This window comes from Copadichromis virginalis, linkage group LG22 (genome assembly GCF_057382275.1).
Source record: "Copadichromis virginalis isolate Kocher_CV1m ecotype Utaka linkage group LG22, C_Virginalis_male_GT1.1, whole genome shotgun sequence".
Classification (NCBI taxonomy): Eukaryota; Metazoa; Chordata; class Actinopteri; order Cichliformes; family Cichlidae; genus Copadichromis; species Copadichromis virginalis.
Window position 1 is genome coordinate 1996386 of NC_140638.1, and position 14528 is coordinate 2010913.

A 14528-nucleotide genomic window follows, 5' to 3' on the forward strand; every position below is an offset into this window, starting at 1 on the left:
CAAACTTATTGTTTTTACTTGGAAGAAAACACCACCCAGGGCTGGAGCCTGTGCCGGCTACCGCAGGGCGAGAGGCGGGGTGCACCTAGACGGGTAACCAGGCTGTCAGGAGCTAACACAGACAGACGACCGTTCACTCACACAGTCCACGTAGAATCACCAGGTATCCTAAACGCTTTGGACTGTGAGAGGAAGCCGGAGTACCTGGAGATAACTTCCACACAGAAAAGCTCAGAGGATTCAAACCCACATCCTAAACATTATTACACTAACTGAAATTTAAAATAAAAAATAACAAAGGATCATTTTTAAATGAAATATTTCTAATACTATTAGTGATATGTAAGAACAGCACCGCAGGTTGTAGGTTTTGTGAGATGTAATTACTGTAATTTAACGTATTTAAATGTGTTTCGTCGCTGTGGTTGTTGACTTCAACTACAGCTGTGAGTGTGTCAATTACACAGTTACCCACACAGTTCATGTTACTGGCGTTTCTCGTGTTTGCGTTGATGCTCTTATTGCGAAAAGCTCAAACCGGATACATTTCTCGGCCGTTACTCGCTTGTAGTGGCGGTATGAAAAATGGCCATCGTCAGATTCGGTGAACTATCGGACCCTTTTCACTTAAACGGTCCGTCTCATTAACAAAGCGCGACAGCGAGCAATGCGAGTCGGAGCGGCGACCGGCCCAAACCGGAGCTAGCCGGCGGTAGTTAGCATGTTCCCCGGCCGCTGGAGCGGCTCTGTGTCCGGCTGAAGCAGATGGGAGCCGCGGTGAAATCAAGCAAAAGGCGGAAGACTGCGTATCAACAGACACGGCTACAGCTAACTGTTCGCTCCGACATGCAGGAAAACGGAAACCGACAGTGCAGGTAAACACGCCCGGGCTCTCAGCAGGCTGCTAGCGGCGTCAGCTGGAGCCTGCTGCCCGCTGCAAGCAGCGGAGCGTCAGCTAGCACAGCGCGGAGCGGCGGGGCTAGCTAACGTTAGCGGGAGGATGTTCAGTGAGGACAGGGGAGATTCGTAGAGCTCTAACATGTTTACGTGTGTGCTGGGCAGGAAGTACACCGAGTGCGAGCCGAGCCCCCACACCGCCGAGGCAAGGTACTGAGTACTGCAATCAGTGCTGAGCAGAAGTATCAGAAGTACCTTCCCTGCAGGAAATGTATCTCTGACTGAAGTAGTACTGGTAACGGTTTGTAAACCGGTCCCCAAACTAAGGCCTGGGCCCCTCTGAAGGGTCACCAGGGATCATACGATGATTAATAAGAAAACAAAGGAGGACTTTGGACTAATCAATGATCCCGATCTGAAGCTATCAGCTGTTTACAGCTGTTTCAAAGGAATAAAGCACAGACCTAATTAAGTAGAGCCTACAGTCAAAGTAGGGCAGCAACAAGTGCAAATATTTACCTCAGAAATGCAGTACAGCAGCAGTATAAGATTAGGATATACTGCAGTAAAAGTTTATTTAGGTCTGCCACTGTACCAGACGCATCTCCAGGGTGCACAGTAGCAAAGTTACACTGGCTTTGGTGGAAAACTCCTTTTATTCTTTTATATCTCCCTGATGTCCCACAGTGAGCTGTAGGGTTAGTGGTCAGAGTTGTTACTCATGGAAAGGATCCTGTGATCATCCCCCACACTGGCACTATTTTAATTATGATGTTGTTGTTGTTGTTTTGTTTACAGTATTTAAAATCACGTGTGGTTTTCTGCATACTCTGCGTTATTGCCCCTAAATCCACGGCTGAAAGGAAAATGAAATCTTTAGGGTCACCATGTTTCTGCCCAAACAAAGTCAGGCAGCTAGGAGCCTGACATAAACAAACAGAAGAAGAAGCCATCAGCTGACACTGACTCAGGCTCCTCCCCTTTCACCGATGTTAGTAAAAAAACGAATTAAACCAAAACTGGGACTATTGGCAACTTCTGATTTTATTAACAGTTAATAAACAAAACTGTAGAAAGCAGCTGAGGAGACAGACCCAACCAAGACAGCTTCAACACCTCTGAGTTTGTTTGTGTACGGGGGACGGCGGGTTAATTAAGTGGTAATAGAAACACAGTCACGTGGTCAGTAACACCTGATATGTAATATGACAGAATAATGATAAAGACTTTAGGAGTTAAATTTATCATCTAAAGGATCCTGCTGTCATACACCAAAGCTGTCTGTAGCTGTAGTTATGAAGGTTTATGTGACTAAACTATTTAACGCTCATACATTTGCTGTTTATGCCCAAAATATTCGTTTAAGTAATTATTGCTGTCGTCAGTGTAAGCTAAAGCCTCGTTAAATTATATAATCCAGCAGTTTGCAAAGTGGGACAGACCATGTCAGCGTAGGCTGGCCGTACTTTTCACCATAGCTTACAGGACAATGTGCTGCCGTCTTCCTGACCTGCAACTCGGAGCAACAGAAAGATTATTTGTTGTTGTTTTTTGTGTGTCTGTTTTTTTTTTGTTTTTTTTTTGTATCCTCTGAGAATCAGACTGATTTCTGCGGCGTGACACTGTTTGTGTTGCCCTCGTTGCCCTGTGGCTACCATGAGCAGTTGCTCTTCTGAGACAGGCTAGTTAACTAGTCAGAGCTGCGGAATAACGAGCTGTCGCCCTCCATCTTTGCTGTAAACGGACATTTTTTTGTGTGATGTGTTAACAAATGGATCGTTGAGTTTACGATACTGAGCGTGGTCGTGATCAAGCAATCATAGGAAGGATTCACTGATGGTGCTGGAACAGTTTAATAACTGATTTCATCAGCATGAACGTGTTTCAGCATTTACAGCATAATAATTGCACAGTTCATTTAAAAACATGTTACTTCACTGTATACAAAGCCTCTGACAGACAAGAGCGATGAAGGAGGATGAAGGTGGAGCGACCCGTACGTGATAATTTAACCCTTTAAGACCTACCATAGAACCAAGTCCGCCAGAGCTTATATTATCCGGTTGTTCAGTGATGACGCGACGAATCCTACTTCCGGGTCTAAAGTAGTCTGCGTTTAATATGGCTTTTGTGTTGTTAACATGTTTAATGTTATGTATTTTCTTCTATTTGATCTCAAAAAGCTCCTAAAACAGTCAGCGACCACTGTTGATCTCCCTCGGCTTTTATTACCACTAATCATTTATTTAAGCTCAGTTTTTAAAACCTTACGATGTAACTACAGCCCAGCCCATGCAGCAGTATATGAATGACTAACCTCGTATTGTGGATGGATTATCTCAGTTGTTCTCCTGGCTGAAGTTTGGTCCTTTTACAGCATCCTGCCATGCGATTACATTTGTTCCTGACCACCGAGAACACTCACGTTAACTTTTATCCAGTGGGAAAAAAGTTAGCTTGTTTATATTATGCTAACATAGCTGTGTCGCTAGCGGTCACGTAGCACATCATTATATACCAGCTAGCCCAACTTCAGTAACCCTACAAACGTCACTGCTGTTTAGTTTTCTGTCTTCATTTATGCTGGAAGTGATAACAGAGCTGTACGTTTGAATTTGTTTCCAAAACCCCGCAGTCAGGACATGCTATATTGTATTTAGATAGAAGCTAGCGAGCTAACTCCCTGCTAACTTCTAACTCCGTTAAATGTCATAAATTCCGTTTTCATGGATGCCTGGATGTTAAACTCAATTGTTACACCTGGTAGAGCAGAACGCTGATCATTTTATTAAAGATGAAAGACTTTAGACAGTTTTTAACTCTCAGTAATCCCATAGTGATCGTTTGATATATGGACCTGCAGCGGAGTTTAGACCCAGACACGGCTAGTGACGTCAGACTGAACAACCGGATATTTTTTACATGCTGTGGAGCCATTTTCGGGAGCATTTCAAGTTGCTATACATCAATACAACTGTTATAGCCCAAATTCTAATAATATGTATGCATTAAGTCCATAGTAACTACATAAAATGCAAAAAAGTGCAATAAACTACAAAAAATTGGAAATCGTTTTTGTTTTTTTTACATATATTTCTACTTGGAGAAATTTTAAATACAAAAAGTTGCAAACAGTAGTTTACAACAACAGGAAATTTATTTTGAGTGTCTTCATAGTTTTATTTTTGTGATACACCAATTTTTATATACTGCAGAAAAAATGAAAAACAATCCTATGATGCAAATTTGCAAAGAAAACAGCATCAAAATAAACTATTTCCAGCAGTGCAATTTGAGTTCTAAGCATCCCAGCAAGTATTCAGAAAAGCATAAAGTCAAACATGACTTTTAAAAACACCAGTATAGGCTTTTAAGGCCTACAAGTAAAAAACTACATTTTCCGCGAAAATGACGTCACTTCTAGTTTCGGGCAGGTAATGGCGGACATGCGATAGTTCGCACTGACGTCTTTTCCAATGTAGGAAGTGTTACGAACAGCTGATCGGATCGGCAAAGCGTGTTTCTGGAATATTATGTTTTGTTCCTGCAAGTGCTTTTTATGCAATTTTTGCAAAGCTTTATGTGGAAGGAAACTGTGACTTAGGACAAGCTGATGGCATAAGATGTAAGTACAACTCCTCTGGTTTCATATGCAAAAAAATTACTGCGCTAGCTTACAGGTTCAGGTTCTACAGGGTTTTAAAAGTAGTTATGCAAAACGGAGCGTGCCCGCTCCGACCGGCTTTAAAGGGTTAACTGCTGATGTTTGATCTTAAAGAACAGGTGGCGTGATCGTGGGGATGTGCTCTGAGTAATGATGCATTTCTGTGCCACAGGGTTTAAAGACAGCGAAGGGAACATTTCGACTGGTGACCTCCTCCTTTATGGAGCCACGACAGGACGGCTTGAACTGAGTCGGCTCCAACACTCGGCTGAACGCGGCGCTCACCCAAACTCAGGATGGCGAGCAGGAGGAAGTCCACCATCCCCTGCATGGTTCCTCCCCGAGAAACTGTGGACTCGGACCAGGAGATGGAGGATGTAACAGGCGCGGCGGATCCAGAGGACAGCAACGGCGCGGCAACCGTCTCCTCAGAGGCTTCCGGCCTGCTGGAGGAGCGAGGAGAGGAGGCCGACGGCAGGCGTGAGGTCGCGGCGTCGGACCCCTACCTGGACTTGAATGCAGCGGAGGGAGGCTACGAGTGCAAATACTGCAGCTTCCAGACGTCGGAGCTCAACCTGTTCACCATGCACGTGGACACGGAGCATCCCGACGTCGTCCTCAACACCTCCTATGTCTGCATGGAGTGTGACTACCACACCAAGAGGTACCACGCTCACACCACCTGACAGGAAGTGCGTTTATTTAAAAAGAAATGTGAAAGATTAAGAGCCAAAACAGTCCAGATCCAGGCCCTGAAGGCAGGTTAGAGTAACTGATAACACCCAACACACCAACACGTGTCAAAGTTCATCATCTTCAGACAGAAAAACGCCAACAGAGCGATTATGGCTCCACTCGTCCATTTTTAACGTTTCATTTTTAAACCTCCTGTAAATGCACAGCAGCAGTCCTTGTCCCAGCAAGCAGAAGGAAACAAAACTTTCATTCACTTCCTTAAAAAAAACACACAAACACAGCAGAAAGAGCGATTTTTAATCTCAACAAAGAGACGATTAAAGAAATCACTGTTTTAATCCCTAATTTCAGGGCTGAAAGCTGCTACTCAGTGACGTTTACGCCAAGATGTAAAAATGATCTGTAACTGAGCATCAACACTGTGGACTTTACCATAGTTTGAGTTCTGAATCTCCTTTTTTGCTTTATTTACCCATGATCCTCTGCTTCCAGCTACGACACGCTGCTGGCCCACAACGCTCGGCTGCACCCGGGCGAGGACAACTTCACGCGGACGATGGTGAAGCGCAACAACGAGACCATCTTCCAGCAGACGGTGAACGACCTGACCTTCGACGGCAGCTTCGTCAAAGTGGAGGAGGACGAGGCGGAGGAGACGGCGCGCAGAGGCATCGCCTTCAGCAAGACGCCCATCATGAGGAACAAGAGCCGAGCTGAGCCCAAGAAGTTCACCGCCGCGCACAAGATGGCCGTCGACGATGTCATCAAAGTGGAAAGCGACGACGAGGATGACGACAAGGAGCCGCCTGCGCTGTCGCCCGCGCCGACGGCCCCCGCTACCGTCGCCCCTCGCCTCATCCCCATCACCGCGCCGCTGCAGGTCCAGGCCGTGCCGCAGAGCATCGTGGTGAACAGCCCCAACGTGCTGCAGATTAAAGGCGGGGCCTCCCCCGCTGGTGGCGGCGTGCTGCCTCCGGGGACGCTGGCGCAGGTTCTGTCAGCCCTGCAGAGCCAGCAGAACAGCACGCAGACGCAGCTCCTCATCCCCATCAGCAGCATCCCCACCTACAACGCAGCCATGGACAACAACGTCCTGCTGGTCAGCGCCTACAACAGGTAAGCACACCTGAGGTACACCTGAGGGGCGCCGCACACGTGGAACCGCCCACTGATTTTAGCTTTTTGTATATTTAATCACTGTCAGACAGTTGGCTCGCTCTTATTTTGAAAGGCCAGCTGTCGCTCATGCTTTATCTTATTTTACTGCACTTCTCTGTGCACCTGATGATACGAAAAAGCAGCCGACCCGCCCGGTTACTACACCCGCATTTACTGCATCAGTCACAGCTGGATGGAGGCTGGGTGGTAGCACAGACGGGTGGAGGTTACTGCTTTGCTCCACGAGCACACAGACGTGTTTCTTGGTGTGTAATCCCGCTGCCGTTTCAGTGTGCGTGCTTTTTGTGTCGCAGGTTTCCGTATCCCTCGGTGTCGGAGATCGTGGGCCTTTCGTCACAGACCAAGTTCAGCGAGGAGCAGATCAAAGTTTGGTTTTCTGCTCAGAGGCTCAAACACGGAGTCAGCTGGACGCCGGAGGAGGTGGGTGCTTCAGCAGACGCTCACACGCAGACTGACCGGCTGCAGTTAAACTTCCCGTCACGTCTGATGTTGTTCCAGTTACCACGCGAGAGTCTAATTTGATCAAATATCCTGAGTTTGTGTGCGAGCAGCCTGAAGGACGAGTCTCAGCAGGTCCCACAGCTCTGAAAGGCCACCAGAGGCTTCAAACTGAAAGTGGATTTTGCAGCAGAGGCTGTTCAGCAGTTTGTTTCAACGTGTCGCTGATGCTGCGTCTCCGGGTCCATCTGCAGTCAGCGTCAGCGACACGTTTCCTTCACAGTTTACAGATGAATCCTGGTAAAAGGAAGAATCTGCTCCTATGTCAGATTTACTCTCAGAGAAAAGCATCAGGAAACATTATTGTGCTGTTGAGTGTCACACTGTGTGAGTAGAAACTACATCATTAACTTCTTCCTGGGTCATTAAAAAAAGTGCTTGAGCACAAACGTGGTCCAGTTTTTAAGAACTGCAGTTATGAGTGTTTATTAACTGCTGCCAGACTCGTCAGGTCGCTTTATAAAACAGATTTTTACAGGCCGTCACCGCCTCACTGATCACGTGACACCCGGTCAGATTGTGTTGTGGCTGATGATGATGATTGTGGTTCAGTTTCCTGACAGGAAGTCGTTCTGGTTGTTTCGTAGATGTAGAATAAGTCTGTGGCTCTGAGGAAGCCTGAGGCAGGAACTTGAGCAGTTCTGAGAAACATCTTCACTGCAGCATCTAAACAATAACTCCCACAACTTTAATAACTTTAGAAAGTCGGTGATGTCACACCTTACCTTTGACCTTCTACTGCTCCTCTCTGCAGGTGGAGGAGGCGCGGAGGAAGAAGTTTAACGGCACAGTGCAGACCATCCCTCAGACCATCACCGTCATCCCCGCTAACATCGCTGCCACCACAAACGGCCTGCAGAACATCTTCCAGACGTGTCAGATCGTCGGTCAGCCGGGCCTCGTCCTCACTCAGGTGGCCGGGAACAGCGGCGCGGTCCCCGTCGCCTCTCCCATCACGCTGACGGTCGCGGGTGTCCCCGGCAGCCAGCCCAAAGCCGCCGAGCCGTCTACGTCCGAATCGAACGCCGAGATGTCGTCTTCGTCGGCCGGCGTGTCGCTCGGTCTGGACTCGACCACAAGCAAGCCGAAGAAGTCCAAAGAGCAGCTGGCAGAGCTGAAGGCGAGCTACAGCCGGCGGCAGTTCGCCACCGAGGCGGAGATCTCGCGCCTCATGCAGGTCACCAAACTCTCCAAGCGAGCGATAAAGAAGTGGTTCAGCGACACGCGCTACAACCAGAGGAACTCCAAGGACCACCACAGCCTGCTGCTGACGCAGGCCACGCCTGGCAGAGCCGCGGCCGGCGGCGGCCGAGGAGGAAGGAGCGGCGGCGGTGGCCTCAGCATCAACGATAGCAACAACAGCGACAACACCTCCACCATCGTCATCGACTCCAGCGACGACGCCAGCGACTCCTCGCCGACCTCGGCCGGCGCTCCAGGCTCAGCCGGGTCCTCCAGCGACCTCCGCATTAAATTCCGCCACGCCTTCCCCGACTTCACGCCGCAGAAGTTCAAGGAAAAGACTCCGGAGCAGCTGCTCGTGCTGGAGGCCAGCTTCCAGAAGTCGGACACGCCCTCAGACGAGGAGCTGAGCCGGCTGCGGGCGGAGACGAAGCTGACGAGGCGCGAAGTAGACGCCTGGTTCACGGAGAGGAGGAAAATACCGTCGGCGGGTCAGTCGAAGGACAGCGACGCAGAGGGAGACGACGAGAAGGCGAAACCGGCCGCCGCGCCTTCGCCCTCGGCTCAGGAACGACAGGGCACGCCTCCCATCAGCAGGAAGTTGGTGAAGAAGACGCCGGAGCAGCTGCACATCCTGAAGAAGGCCTTCGTCCACTCGCAGTGGCCGACGCCCGAGGAGTACGACCAGATGGCGAAGGAGAGCGGGCTGCCGAGGACGTACATCGTAAACTGGTTCGGAGACACGCGCTACGCCTGCAAGAACAGCAACCTGAAGTGGTACTACCTCTACCAGAGCGGCAAGGTGCGCTCGCAGGAAACCTTTTTTGTGATGTAACACAAACGCCACGCTTCATCTCCTGGTAACATCTGACGTTTTTTTTCTTGTTCCAGGTGGACGAGGCGTTGAACGGCGGCGCAAAGAGCCAGAAGAAGTCAAGGAAGCGTTTCCGTGGTTGGTCCAGGAGGACGCGCCGGCCGTATCCCTGCAAGCGCTCTCCACAGGGCGGCGACGGTGCCATCAAGGTGCGTTTTTAGAAAAAAAAGAAAAATTCCTACTCGGCTGGCCATCGTTGGGCGAGAGGCGGTACAACAGCCTGTCTCTGAACTGCTGGAGAGCAGCTGGAGAACTCGAGTATTCAGCTGGATTTTAGCAGGTCGTCTGCCAACCAGGGCGCTGGTTCGATCCCCGGATCGTCCACATTTCACAGTCCAGCCTCTCCTGGACTCATTGTGTAGCAAATGTGAGGATTACAAGTGACTGAAGGTGATCTTTGTTCCTCCTGCAGGTGAAGTCCGGTAAGGCTTTTCTGAAGGAGTACTACCTCAAGCACCGAGCCCTGAGCGAGAAGGACCTGGACGAGCTGGTGGCAAAGTCCAGCATGAGCTACGAGCAGGTCAGAGACTGGTTCTCCGAGACCGCCAGGAGGGCGGAGGAGGGCACGGAGCTCTTCAGCGATGAGGAGGCGGAGGAAGAGGACGAGGAGGAGGAGGCGACGGCGGAGCACGCAGACAGCGAGGGAGAAATGGAGGTGAAAGAACAAGGAGAGGAGGCATCGGACGACGACTGCGTGGAGGAAGACGAGAAGGACGCAGAAGAGGAGGAGGATGAAGAGATCCAGGAGGGATCTGAAGGTTTCAGCCAATCACAGCCTCAGGCAGAAGAGCAGACGTGAGCAGACAGGTGAGAAATGTTTTCAGTTTTATTCCTTTTTTATTTCCAGAGATTCAGCAGAAACTAAAACCAGGAAAATTACCGCACAGTTTGCAGACACGTGAGTCGACGAGCAGGTAGAAGCAGTTTCTGTTTCATGAAACCTTTTGTCCTCAGTCGACCCAACTACAGATAAGAAACAGATAAGAACCACAGCCTGTCAGCACAGGAGGAGCTGCCTGATATTACAGCTCCTGATTGGTTGAATCTGCTCTCTGCAGGGACATGTGCTGCAGTTCTGCTTCTACCAGCTTTGCCTCCTGACTTCAAATAGACTGAACTTTATTCATATAATAGTCGTTAACAGGAGACAGACTACATGGCCCGGTCTTTAACACTGCAGCTGTGCCACAGATTTGATGTTTGCTCCACTTTGCAGTGGTTGTTCAGGAGATTTCCATGTTTCTGTTTGATTTCTGAGCTTTGAACTGAATCCAGTGCAGTCAGTGTGTACAGCGCCGGCCCTCCTGTGGGTCCCTGTAGTCAGTGCACAGTCAGTGTGTACAGTGCTGACCCTCCTGTGGGTCCCTGTAGTCAGTGCACAGTGCTGACCCTCCTGTGGGTCCCTGTAGTCAGTGCACAGTCAGTGTGTACAGCGCTGGCCCTCCTGTGGGTCCCTGTAGTCAGTGCACCGTAGGCACGTCCATGATTCTGATTGGTCAGATGCTGCAAACTTGGCCTCGGGTGAAGGTGCTGTTAGCCATCTCACCAAACCTGGGGCTGACTTCCTGAGTCACCTCCATGTAACGCTGTTGGGATAACAAGATGAATCCTGAATGACCCGGCGTGTTTCTCCGTAGTTACCTGCCTCTCTTCTCTCCCCACCTGTCCTTCCTCAGGTTTATCGTTGCTCCCCCCGCGCAGAGATGACAGAGGATGTGGTGTTTCTCAGTTGGTGGTTCGGGACCCAAAGATGGCTGCGGTAAGGTCAGATGGACATTCGCTTGTCGAGCGGTGGGTTGGAGCCTCGGAGGCTTTGGGTCGCGGTGCAGCTGAGAATCGCCGCGACGGAGGACGGAGCGTGTGGATTTAGTCTGCCGGGGACCGAACGGCGCTGCGATTCAGCTCTGCTCCTGTACAAACGACAAGCTTTTACTCTGACAGCGACTCGGCTTTTACTCAGATTTTCATACAGAACTAAAAAGAAATCAGCGTTTGTATAAAGACAGAAGTCCAGGACATTTCTCAGAGGTCAGACCTCGCATGGTTTTCTCTTTATTAAAAGGACTTTTTTCAGAATAACGGAGGAACCGCGGGACGTTTTTTCCGGAGGGATCGTCCTCCGGCCCTGAAACACTCGGCTCCTCTGAAGATGAGGTTTTTAAAACCGCTCCGATCAGTGCCATTCTGTTTCTACGATTGTTTAAATAAAGACAAACGCAGCGCTGGAAAGAGACCCACAGCAGACCTTTTGTATTTTTCCAGGTGATTTCTTAAAGTCTGAACAACATAAAACATATAATGGAAGCTGAATCTGTTTTTGTTTTCAGGCGTTCGGGTTCAGTTTCAACATCATTTCAGTTTGAACCAAAACAACCAGAGAACACGTGACGCACCGTTAACGGGAAAATCCACTTTAAAACTCAGAGCGTGGTCAGTTTTACCCTCTGCGGGGTAACCACAGACGAGCACGCCTCGACATAAACAGATTTTTGATTCTCGCTGTTGTTTACTCGTCTGTGCCGACGGAAACTTTTAACCGCTGGTTTGAAGCTTCTAATCAAACTACCTGCATCGCGACTGCACCGCTCACACCACCAGCATCCACGGATGGTGTTCGACGGATGCTGGTCCAGAGGGTTTCAGCCTCAGGTGGGTCTCGCTCATAGATCCCAGGATGCTAGAGGAGCGATCCCGTTTGATCCTGGTTACAGAGCGCTGCTCCAGCTCGTCCTCCTGTGGTGGGGGCGGGGCGGCTCCGGTCCCTGCAGGGCTGCGGTGCGAGCTTGGTTTGTTCCCTTCAGTGGACGGAAGATCTGGGGTGAGCAATGGCCTCCACCTCTGGGTTGGTCCACTGGGTTGGTCTTCAGCCGCAGGTCAGCTGGGTCCAGAATCAGCGAATCAGCAGGCTGGGAGTGAGAAGCCGCTCCAAGTTTGTCTGCAGGAACGGGACAGGTTGTCTGTCAGTTTTCCAGATGCTCTGCGTTCCCTGACCCCTGCTGACAGGCTGCGAGTGGTGACCGCAGGTCGGTCGCCTCCTGACCGCCCTGAAAGGAGGCAGCCGAGGTGGCTCGGACTCCCGAACACCTATCAGAGGTGTGGCCAAGACACACTGGAGAGGTAACAGGTGAGCTATGATCCAGCTCAGCGCTCGGACAGAACAGGGACATCACCGGACGTGTCACAGAGCAAAAACTAAAAGTTCAGATGGAAGTGGATTTTTCCTTTAACGCTGTGCGGACACAGACTCGCTGCTCGGATGATTTTTTTTCTGGGTTTTAAAAAAAAAATAATCTGAACTTTACAAACCGATGAAGTTGAGAAACGTTTGAACCCGAGTGCCGCCTCCTCGTCCAAAAAGCAAACACACACAGGCAGGTGCGCTCTACTTCAGGAAACAGGCAACTTTACCTCAGTCGGTTAAGCTACAAACTCGGCAAGATTGTGACATTTACACTCGACGACAGGTTTCTCCTTTACTGTATGCATGAAAATAATTATGTCTTTCAGACAGCGTTCGCCACCACAGGCAGCGAATCGCTTCAAAGAGGAACAGCAGAAGAAGACATAGTTATTACTGCGTTTATTAGCTCAAATACGGGTGAACTAGTTAAACGAGATCTTTCAGGTTTCCTCGAATTAAAGACGATATTTTAGGGACAATAAACCACCAGGCTCAGTTCTTACGGGAGCTTTTTAACTTTTCATATGGGGGGAAAAAGCTTTTATTTTGCTTTTCTGTGCTCTTCCTGTGGTGAGGGAACCTCGTAGGTCTCTGATAGGATATGCAACCATCAAGGAACAATCAGCAGGTGGAGGTGGGCAGTAAAATCTTCTCTGTAACCTTTCAACCACTCGTCCTCTTCTTCTTTAAATCGCTTTAATAGTCGACGGTTTTTAGTAGTTAATTTATTTATTATATCTGGACTTTCATGGATCTTTTTTTGTCTGCAAGCAAAAAATAAAAAGTGAAAAAACGAGTTTGTTTTCCTGTTTTATGTTTGTGTGAACGCGTTTTATCTTCATGTTCCATATACAGTCGAGTCTTTGTGCCTCTGAACGAACTTATAAAGATGTAAACAATCAAAAAAATGTCTCGAGTAAATAAAACTGACAGCGTGTTGGTGTTACTGAAGGTTAAAAAACCGGCACATTTAGCGGAAACGAGGAATAAAAAAGGGAAAACATTCGGAAATGTAAGAAAATCTCAGAAAGATGTGAGTGGGTCCTGGATGCTCATGTTTACTGACAGCATCTTGCTGCACTTTTAGTTTTCAGTGTAGTTTTATTTAACTGCATTTTCAGATATTGTTCTCAAATTATGTCTGAAACTGTAACTGCTGTAATTTACCTTTAAATTAAAAAAAGGAGTTTTTCTCCATAAATTCTTCAAACATTTGATGTTTTTTGTTTTTTAGAAATCATTTACAATAGATTGCAAACTCGGGTCTTTCAGCATCTTTACTCCGGCCCGCGGGTCACCTCGGTGTCTCGGCGCAGTGTTGGCTCCTCGGCCCGATGAGGACAAAGACCCTAAAATAAAGACGAACGCTACATTTTGACGTCATGTTTTTATCAGATGTTAAAACTAAGACCTGTTGTAACATTTAAAGACACACACAGCTTTGTTGTGTTTCTCTCTCATGACCACTAAAAAACAAACTCTGGGTTTGGGTGTTTTCACACCGGCTCCCAGGGCTCATTTAAAACCGCACTGGTGCTTCTGAAGGTCCTTCGTGGCCTCGCTGATGTCACCGTAATGCACCAGCTGGAGGCTGAAACCTGAAGGCGGGGCTGTTGGAGGTGGAGCCCCCGAGGCTCAGGATCGACCTGCCCAAGGGACCTCGAGGCGTCTGAAAGGCGTTCTGATCTTATTTCAGGTTTTTCTCTTTAGTTTTGTTCTGCTGTGAAACAGGAAGGAGTCGGTGAGCTGAAGCCTGCAGACGTGAACCGCGGGCTGAGCAGCTCAGGTTTATCAGACCACCTTTAATGAAACATCCTCTAAACTCTGGTGGAAACACATGCAAATGTGAAATCAGCAGTAACATGTGAGGCTGCTGGATTTCTCTTAAATTCCTGAAACCACCAGCAGGTGTCGCACTGGCACCGGCGCTGCTGTGACGGCTCAGAGTGACTGATGTAGAGACTTCGGCAGGACGTTCGTGTCAGATTAACGACGTGCTCGTCGGCCCTGGATGTGAGTCGCACCTGACCCCCTCCTCAGAGTCAGCTGATTTTTTTTTTTTTTTTAGTTTTCTGACAATTTGCTGAAAAAACCTGTTATAAACTACTGTGGAGTCACATGATGCAGCAGCTTTCCTGGTCCTTGTAGCTGCTGTGGTCTGAAGCTGATTCTTGATGCCGTGCGCTCCAGTGTTACAGACCCTCCTCCAAACTGGGCCTTTTTAATGTTCGTGAGGTTCGGACAGATCAAACTGACACAGGCTGAAGTGTGCTGGTGGCCACCGGTGGGTTTTTGGGGATTCCCAGTGTTACCAGATGGAGATGACTGGAGCTTTATGACGTGGTGTGTTGGCCTTT

General features: G+C 48.9%; 1 protein-coding gene across 1 annotated transcript; it reads left to right on the forward strand.

Moving 5' to 3' along the window:
• The first annotated feature begins 536 nt into the window (after positions 1-536).
• On the forward strand, positions 537-12967 carry LOC146682360 (zinc fingers and homeoboxes protein 1-like). Its single transcript, XM_085445973.1, has 8 exons — positions 537-875; positions 4734-5225; positions 5750-6373; positions 6730-6856; positions 7689-8918; positions 9008-9139; positions 9403-9797; positions 10667-12967. The coding sequence occupies exons 2-7, from the start codon at positions 4858-4860 to the stop codon at positions 9787-9789; spliced, it is 2868 nt and encodes a 955-aa protein (XP_085302099.1). The 5' UTR covers positions 537-875; positions 4734-4857; the 3' UTR covers positions 9790-9797; positions 10667-12967.
• Positions 12968-14528: the final 1561 nt, after the last annotated feature.

What these genes read in the sequence shown, in the direction of transcription:
- LOC146682360 (XM_085445973.1), top strand. Translation starts at nt 4,858, where the DNA reads ATGGCGAGCAGGAGGAAGTCCACCATCCCCTGCATGGTTCCTCCCCGA. An exon ending in TCAGCTGGACGCCGGAGGAG is followed by an intron (nt 6,857 to 7,688) that starts GTGGGTGCTTCA and finishes TCCTCTCTGCAG; the next exon opens with GTGGAGGAGGCGCGGAGGAA. An exon ending in GCGGCGACGGTGCCATCAAG is followed by an intron (nt 9,140 to 9,402) that starts GTGCGTTTTTAG and finishes TTCCTCCTGCAG; the next exon opens with GTGAAGTCCGGTAAGGCTTT.